Consider the following 9,609-nt stretch of genomic DNA (forward strand, 5'->3'; position numbering starts at 1 on the left):
TTGATTTATGAAAATGCTCAATGTCCTATTGATGAGTATATGGAATGTGAATGCATGAATTGATATGAAACTGAATCGATAGGTTGGAGGAACTATGGTATGGTTCGGTATGGATGGAGTAAATTGTCTCGTTCCATTTTGTTTCCTCTTGTGATAATGTTATTGATGGATGGTAGTGCATTGCTTATGACTTACTGAGTTATAAACTCACTCGGTGTTTCCTTGTCACCCATTATAGGTTGCTTGGACTCATCTATTTTTGCGGGGTCAGGCCGTCATCGAAGTCATCACACCGGATAGCAAGTTTTGGTACTTTCTTCTTAGTTGGCTAGAAGAACATTTTGGCATGTATAAGCTATTACGTTGTGTTTGAACTTTGGCATGTAAACTTTAAGCCATGCGAAAATGGCACGAATGTTCGATTGAGTTGGATCAAGGGTAGGCATGAAATGGACCTAGTTACTTTCGTAACAGATGCTGGCAGCAGCAGTGTCATGAGATTGAAAAATCACTAAAAATAGTAGGAGTGGAATTAATTGATGAATAAATTATGTAATCGAAGCTCGATGAGTCTGTTTTCATGAGGAAGTAACGAAAAATCATATGGGCAGTATATTAAGAGATAATCAGATTTTTGTGGGACAGGGCCAGAACGGTTTCTGGATTCCCTGCTCCGACTTTGGAAATTTATTATAATTAACCAGAGATAATTAGGGGTCGTACCATATATGTACAGATTCCTCTCTGAGTCTAGTTTTCATAGAAATAAACGGTATCAGTATTGAAGCTCCGTGCAGGGAGATATCTAAGTCGAAATGGGCAAAGATCAGTGTAGAAGACCCCTGCAACATGGGAGACTTTGACTAATAAACTGTACTAATTGGCCCGACCAAAATTCTAGAAAAAATAAATAGATGGGCACATGAGTCTAGTTTCTGGAAAAAATCACGAAACTGATTTTCGAGTTACGAAACTCAAGATATGATTTTTAAAACGACTAGTACACAGATTGGCAGTGTCTGGAAAATAAATTTTATAAGGGTTAAAGTCAGTTAACACCTCGTGTTCGACTCCGGTGTCGGTTTCGGGTTCGGGGTATTACACGAAATCTCCACACGAAGTTATCGGGTCTTACCCGGACAAAATCTCCACACGTAGTCATCGGGTCTTACCCGGACAAAATCTCCACACGTAGTCATCGGGTCTTACCCGGACATAATCTCCACACGTAGTCATCGGGTCTGAGCCGGAATAATCTCACACGTAGTCATCGGGTCTTACCCAGAATATATTTCCAAGTTTCATGTACATTTAATCACATGTTACAACATTCACATCGACTGTCATATTTGTAATTCATTTGCCTCATCAAATATCTAATAATACACACCTTTCACATTGGTCGTTCGGCCACAATATACGCACATCGCCTACATTTCACACTAGCCATTCGGCTTTACCACATATACATATCTCATATATATATTCACATTGACCATTAAGCTTTACCACATATGCATATTCATACATATTTCACATTAGCCATTCGGCTTTACCACATATACATTTCTCATACATATTTCACATTAGCCATTCGGCTTTACCACATATATGCATGTTCATATTCACCACATTGGCCATTCGGCCTTATCACACATATGCATGCTCACATTCATCACATTGGCCATTCGGCCTATCACATATATGCATGTTACATTCATCACATTGGCCATTCGGCCTTATTCATATATACACATTCACATTCATCACATAAAATCCTAAATCAAAATATAAATTTTCATGTATTCACATCACAATTATCCAAATATACTTCACATACCACATATACTATCATGTATACACTTTGTCTTGGCCGAATCTACATCAATCGTTTTCCAGAGATTAATTCAATTTCACGCAATACTATCATTTATAATCGAATACTCATAAACTTACAATTTCACAAATTTTAATATCAAAGATCCTTCTAACACTCATATATCGTTTTACAATATCACGATTAGAATTACGTATGGGTTTAATCAATAGCTTATGAGCAATAAAACAAGTTTATCCATGTTTACAATAAAATACATATTCACTACGAGCTGTTTCCTGACAATAGTCACTAAATTATTATAACTGGAGCTACAAAATCAAATATGCCGTTAATTTCCCTGAATATAGACTCGTATATCTTCCATCCATAAAATTCCAAAATTTTTAGTTTGGCCAATAATACCAGAGTTTTCTTAAAGTTTCCCCTGTTTCACTGTTTGACTAATCTGACACTCTTCACTACGAATCAAATTTTTCATTGTACAGAATTCATAATGTGTTCTATTTGATTTAATTTGAAACTAGACTCATTAAGGAGTCTAAGAATATAAATCTTATCTTATAACCATTTTTGTACAAATTATAATGATTTCCAAAAACAGAACAGGGGATTTCGGAGTCATTCTGACACTGTCCACACAACTTTAATATTCTTTATAGGAAATTTCTTTGCTTCCACGGTCTCTTTTATAAGAAACTAGGCTAACTAAGCTTTGATTAAATATTTTATTCAGCCTACAATTCCACACCAACAATTTATAGTGATTTCTAAAATCACATTACTGCTGCTGTCCAAAGCAAATTATTACTATTTGCTCTTGAATTTCCAAGTCCAAACACTTATGAACTTACCATTTGAGTTTAAGACATATCATAGCCACATCATATCTTATTAAATCAACTCATTATGTCCTATTATGATTTAATTCACACAACGTTTAGTCACTTAAAACTTACCTCGGAAGTGGTCGACGATTAGATGTCCACGGCTATTCGTTTACTTTCTCTTTTCCCCTATCCGACTTTGATCCTCTTTGCTCTTAAGCTTAAGTAAAACAATAGATTACTTAATTACTTAACTAATATTATTCACTTAACAATCACATTAGGCAATCACATATCATTTAATCTTTGATTAACCAATTTAACACATACCAAAATCCAATCATACATCTAACCTTTATCTCAATACCAAACCGAGTTATAAGATCATACATTATACTAAGCATATCATTAAACATACCTATTCAATTTAGCTAATTTCATAGCCGATTAATCACCTTACCCCACATTACTCAATGCCGACTATTAACCCAACATCACAAGCATAATCACCATGAAACTTACCTTAATACACATTTTATCCCATTGCCGAATACAATATATATCATCAAACAAATATTTATTCACATAACAATAATTCAAGCACATCAAAGCATAGTCGAATGTATCATTCTTCTTAAATTCAAAAATAAATACATGGGCTAACTTCAAAATCTATTTAACAACTCAACTTTCTAAACACATATTTGGCTAGGAAGAAAGATTGATAATTTAACAGCCTTAGCTTAACATATAATTTGTTGTGACACATCTTTAAGCATTCTTTTATTCCATCAACTCAAAACACATTCATCACTCTCAATAACTAAACTCATATTCGGCAATGGCCTCCAATATAGTGACCGATTCTTCTCAACTAGCACCTAGTGTACACACATGATCATTTGTTTGATTCAAGCACCTATCCACCAAAAATTCATCCAAATTAACAAGAACAACAACCACATTCTTTGTTATCTACCATGACCGAGACCCATATTCATTCACCAAATATCAAAAATTTATCATCAATTTGACATATAAGGACATAACCAAATGTTTCTTGCAACACAAACTCAAAAATTAACACATGGGTCATGTTATGAGCACCAAAACAAACTCAACTTCACAAAATTTCCAAAAGAATCACATGATATCATACCTTAATTCCCACACAAGATGGCCGAATGCCTTAGGTGTGCTTTCTTCCATTTCTTGGTTAGTTTCGGCTTGAGAGAGGTAGGAGAAGAAGATGAACATTTTTTTTCTTTTTCTTTTGTTTTCTTCCTTCAATTCATGGCAATTGAGGGGGGCATGGATGAGACAACTTTGTTTTCATCACCCCTCTCTTTTCATTACTTTATTACTAACCTCTTATTTTATTCTTTCTAACATAACACACTAACACAACATGTTTCCAACATGTTTCACCCCATAGCATGGCCGGCCACTAGCTCTAATTTTGGGTAATTTGACATGCAAACCCATCATTTTCATAACATGCATTAATAGGCCACTTTACATTTGCCTAGCACATTTCTAAATTTTCTCACATAAGTCCTAATTAATAAAATTCACTTACAATTAACAAAATTCAAACATGAAATTTTTACGCATGCATATATACATATAATAAGCATCAACTATGACGGTTAATTATTTTTATGACTCGATTTTGTGGTCCCGAAACCACTTTTCGACTAGGGTCAAATTAGGGGTGTCACACAGCAGGGAGGACTATTTACCGTTAGAAGAATTTACATATAATAACAGTTCTTAGTCCAGTATTCGAATGGCATCGTATGAAGCTCTGTATGGTTGTAGGTGTTATACCCTTACTTGCTGGACTGAGCTAGGCGAGCGTCGAATTCTGGGGCTGGAGTTAATCGCTGATACAGAAGACAAGGTAAAGCTAATTCGCGAGCGGTTGAAAGAGGCTTTTGATAGGCAGGAGTCCTATGCAGATTTAAAACGTAAAGGGATTGAGTACTTTGTGGGGATTATATCTTTCTTAAGGTGTCGCCGTGGAAGAAAATTATCAGGTTTGGTCAGAAAGGCAAGCTGAGCCCTAGATTTATTGGGCCTTATCGGATACTTAAGCGAGTTGGATCAGTTGCGTATCAACTTGAGTTGCCCCCAGAGCTGGAGAAAATTCACGACGTGTTTCACGTCTCAATGCTTAGGCGGTTCCGTTCTGATCCCTTGCATGTTGTATCAGTCAAGGAAATTAAGGTTAGGCCTGATTTAACCATCGAGGAGGAACCAGTGTAGATATTGGAGCGTCATGTGAAGGTACTGAGGAAGAAGTCTATTCCACTGGTCAAAGTGCTTTGGCGCAATCACGGCACTGAAGAGGCCACTTGGGAACCAGAAGAGGCGATGTGGCATCAATACCTTCATTTATTTTGACCAGGTAAATTTCGAGGACGAAATTTCTTTTAAAGGGGGTAGAATTGTAGCAGCCCAAAAGTATGGGGGTCTGTAATTTTGCGTGTTTTAGCATAAATTCCATGTTTGCTTGTGTGTTGGTTGAATAAAGTGTGTTTGGGTATGTCTGTGTAGTCCTGGGTTCAAGTTTCGGGTTTTGTAGCATCTTTGTTTTTGCTCTTAAAAGAGCCTAAACGCTGGCACTCAGGCTTTATAAATATTCGTGGTTGAGGGGTGACAGAAATGGAGCGTGTGGTCAGGTGGCAAGGTAGTGTGAAGGGCGTGCATGTGGTTGTGGATTCAAATCCTAGGTAACGTATTGGAGGGGTTTTATTTTATGTCTTGGTTGCGTAAGAGGTGGAGTTTGACTCAAATTCTATAGAAGTTGCTAGAGACTTGGTCATAAGGGGGAATCCGATTTGAATTTTGAATGGGAGGTTAGTATGGTTATGGAGAGATAAGGGGAGAGAATGGTGGAGAAAATCAAGGGATGTAGTGTTAGTCGGAAGTTGTGGCCGAATGGAACACTAAGTTCCCTTGGTTTAGTTTAGGGGAGGATTGGGACGTTTTGTGTGCAGTTGGTAGTGGCGGAATTCTTCTATTAGCAATTTTGGTACTCTACTGTTTCTTTTGTTCCTTCATGAGCATATTTCCTTCTTTGCTTCTTTCAGTTGCATCTTTTTGGTGTTAGTCAAACAGGTATCATTTCTCACTCTTGGTCTTATTCCTTTTTGTGAAGACTATTTCCTTTATTTTTTTCCTACTACGGCCGGTTCTCTCTTTTCCCTCGGTTCTTTTCTCACACTTTGTTACCATTGTCGGCTTGATCTTCTCCTTCCTACCATTTTCTCTTTTCGGTCTCCTTTAGCCAAACCACTCTTGCTTTTTTGTCTGTGCATCTACTTCTTCCTCCAGTTTTTCCCTTCTTAGGTCGAAGGTTGTGCCGCTAGTTCTTTTGCACTTGTTTCGTTTGAGCAGCAAGCTCTGTCGATTGTTCGTGGTTCCAGCTTCTTTCCTTGCCTATCGATTGGTCTTTGGGGGTAAGTGTTCCTTATTATGCCTATTCGCCTTTTGTTTTTCTTTAGTGGTGTGTTCGTTTGTGGATGCTTATTCTCGATTCTATTTTTGTATGTTTGGGATCTCCGGTTTCTAACTCTCGAAGAGATGAGGGACTCTACTACACTCAAAGGTGTTCAAATCCCTCTTTGGCTTTCGGTCTAATCACTGGGGTAAGAAGATGGCAAATCTTTGTAGCTTTAGTTCGGGAATTTGTTCATTCTATGGGTATCAAGTCTTGCATTTATTTTATTGCAATAGAATCGGCCATTAATGCAGTATTTCGGCAAGAGTTGTTCGATCGTTTCTAATCGGTGGTCTAGGTGTTATTGATCGCATATTGTGGGACAAAGTTGAATAGTTGAATAACTTGGGTGATTTCATCAATAGGGGTGTAACTGCACCCTTTTAAATATCGATCAAAAGCCAAAACTATGGCATGAACGGTTACACGAGCATGTGAATGCTCACGGGTAAACCGAGTCTTATACTATGGGTGATCATCAATGAGGTCACCATGGCAAACTCGTGGACGTGGAATATTTTGGGCCGAGTAATGGGCTCCGGGCCCGCTAACACTATTTTGGCCATATGGACTATTTAAGTTATTCGTGGCGACTGTAGACCCTCCGAGAGGTCGTTAATGGTATCGAGACCCTAAAATGGGGTTAAATGACTGGAAAACCACTGTGAGGGTAGAATTACGATTGTACCCCCAACTGAAGAGATGATTACTATGTCCTAGCAATTGGTCAATTGATGTGTGTTGATATTTATGTGACTGGTTGTGGTTATAGCATATTGCATACACTTAATAATTATGAAATGACATACTGCATGGGTTGGGTATATGACATGGAGGAAGTGCTGTATTGGTGACTATGTCACGATGATTATTTCTGGTGGTTTACCACACTTACTATTACTAGCAACTATGCTGAGATATTATTATTACTGGCAGCTGTGCTGCGATATTGGTGTGATGGTTGGGTGGGTTGATTGATATCCCTACAGGTGTGCTGGTTGGTACGGGTGGTGTGTTGGCTGGTAAAGGATGGGTTGCACTTTGCATTTACACTAAAACTGTATGGGGCTAAGGCCCAGACTGCACTGCTACTGAACAGGGCTTTGGCCCTGACTGTACTGATACTGTGTTGATCACTGGTTATTTGTTTGGGATCACACACTGAGTTTTCGTAAACTCACCCTGTTTCTTACTGTGCAAGTAAACCCTGAGCTTAGATGCTTTGGAGCTACGAGGAACTCGGTGATGGCCACACTTCTTTTTCTGTTTCTTTTAGTTACAACTAGATTTCGTTTTGGGTTTTTTTTTTAAATTTTTGAAATAAGGCCGTTGGTGGTTTTTATTTTTAGTTTTAATTTGGTTTGTGATTTCTTATACTAAACTGCTAGTCTAGGAAAGCTCGAGATTTCAAAAAAATCCTAATTTTCTTTCAAGGAACACGATTTTACAACAACAAAGTTTTCAAAATGTTCCGCGATTTTAAATGAGATAATACAACCTAGATAAACAAATTGGTAAACATCTTGATGAGAACTTTGTTTAATCAACGATTAAACAACTTAGATTTAATAATGGACTTTCACCGAAAAACCAAACAAACGTTTATATGTGGTGCACCAGATTCGACCGTAACGTTTAGGTCGGGTTTGGGGTGTTACATTTAGTGGTATCAGAGCCAGGTTACAAAACTCGACTATGGATTGGGTTTCAAAGTTTTGGTAGATAGTGTGACTGTTTTCAAAGTATGTAAGGTGTTTTAAAGTATGGTACGGGAAAATATGGCACACCGAGTCTCCGGCGCCAAATCTGTAAGTTCTTTGCTAGTATTTAATGTTGTGAGAGTAATACTGGAAAACTGTTATAGTTGGTAGCATTAAAATCTTTAATTAAGAGCAAACTGAGACCGTAGACGACCGATAGTTGTAGCAAAATTTTGATCTGCGAGAACTAAACTCTGAATATTGTTTATCATAAAATATCTTTTAATAATAAACTAGAAATATGAACTAATGGCATAAAACTTAAAAATTCAGATAAAGCGCGTATCAATATGAGCACTAGGGGTACTTATGGAAGGGGTACGCGAGGCCGTGGTAGAGGCCGAGGGAGCACTAGGGATGGGTCTTCAGAATCGGGTCATATGCCTGCTGGGGAGACAATGGCTTCACCAGTAACTAAGAGCTGGTCTCATGATCTAGCAGTTGGAGATGATGCCGTGTCTCAAGCGATGCTACGGGTTCTTGAAAGGGTCGCTGGAACGAGTAGAGGGTTATTGGCATGGGGTTCAATTTCTGAGTGACTCCGATCCAATGGGGCAGAGATTTTTAGGGGTGTTTCTAGAGTAGCCCCGAATGTGGCAGAATATTGGTTAGAGGCTATGGAGCGGATAATGGATGCTCTAGACTGTACCGTGGAGCAAAAATTGAAGGGGGCAGTGTCTTTGCTGCGAGATTAGGCTTACCAATGGTGGCTCACTGTGAGGGAAGGTACACAAGCTGACCGTCTGACATGGGATTTCTTTGAGGCGTCCTTTCAAGGAAAGTATGTGGGTGCAAGTTATGTGGACGCCCGAAGGAAAGAATTTTTGAACTTGATCCAGGGGAGTAGGACTGTGGCGGCATATGAGGCAGAGTTTCTACGGTTGAGCCGTTATGCTCGTGGGGTAGTAGCGACGTAGTACGAACACTGCGTGGGTTTTGAGGATGGCCTTCGGGATGAGTTGAGAGTTTTGATAACTCCGCAGAGAGAGCGGGATTTTGCTGCCCTTGTTGAAAAAGCAAAGATTGGTGAAGATGTGAAGCACTCTGAGCGCCAAAATTGGGAGAAAGATAGGGGCAGGGAAAAAGCGATTTTGGGTCCTCAAGTTTGACTGGTAGACCTGAGAAGAGGGCCATGTTTGGTGGGCCAGTTCGAGCTGGAGATCCTGTTGCTTCGGTAAGACCGCAGCCCTGTGCTGAATGTGGGAGATCTCATTTAGACGAGTGTTGGAAAAAGATTAGAGCGTGTTTTAGATGTGGGTTCATAAAGCATGAAGTCAGGAATTGTCCTCAGAGGCCTACTCTGACGCAAGCTGCAGGGCAAGGTCATGTTCAGTCAATGAGAGGGGGTCAAACTATGAGAGGTCGTGGACAGGTCAGAGGTGGAAATGGGTTTGGACGAGAACGTGGAGCACCGGGTAGGGGCACGGGTAATACTGAGGCGAGGCAATCAGCCTTGGTTCATGCTGTTCGATGCCGGGAGGATGGTGACGCCCCTGACGTTATAACTAGTATGTTTCTGATTTATAATTTGCCTTATGTTGCCTTAATTGATATTGGATCCACGCATTCGTATGTCGCGTGCGCTGTGTCTGGAAAGTTGGGTATTCAATCTGATAGCACTGCTAGGGAAATGACTGTGTAGAACCCGCTAGGGCAATCGGTCAGGGTGGATAAGTAGTT

At 39.2% G+C, this 9,609-nt stretch overlaps 1 protein-coding gene across 1 annotated transcript; it reads left to right on the plus strand.

The window, feature by feature from the left end:
* Positions 1-9,061: 9,061 nt before the first annotated feature.
* LOC121227687 (uncharacterized) lies at positions 9,062-9,571 on the plus strand. Its single transcript, XM_041110608.1, has one exon. It carries the CDS (start codon positions 9,062-9,064, stop codon positions 9,569-9,571), a length of 510 nt encoding a protein of 169 aa, XP_040966542.1.
* The last annotated feature ends 38 nt before the right edge of the window (positions 9,572-9,609 follow it).

Source organism: Gossypium hirsutum, unplaced genomic scaffold (genome assembly GCF_007990345.1).
Source record: "Gossypium hirsutum isolate 1008001.06 unplaced genomic scaffold, Gossypium_hirsutum_v2.1 scaffold_1375, whole genome shotgun sequence".
NCBI lineage: Eukaryota > Viridiplantae > Streptophyta > Magnoliopsida > Malvales > Malvaceae > Gossypium > Gossypium hirsutum.

Bases quoted from the DNA above. Each gene is read 5' to 3' on its own strand.
- LOC121227687 (XM_041110608.1), top strand. From the start codon at position 9,062: ATGTTTGGTGGGCCAGTTCGAGCTGGAGATCCTGTTGCTTCGGTAAGA.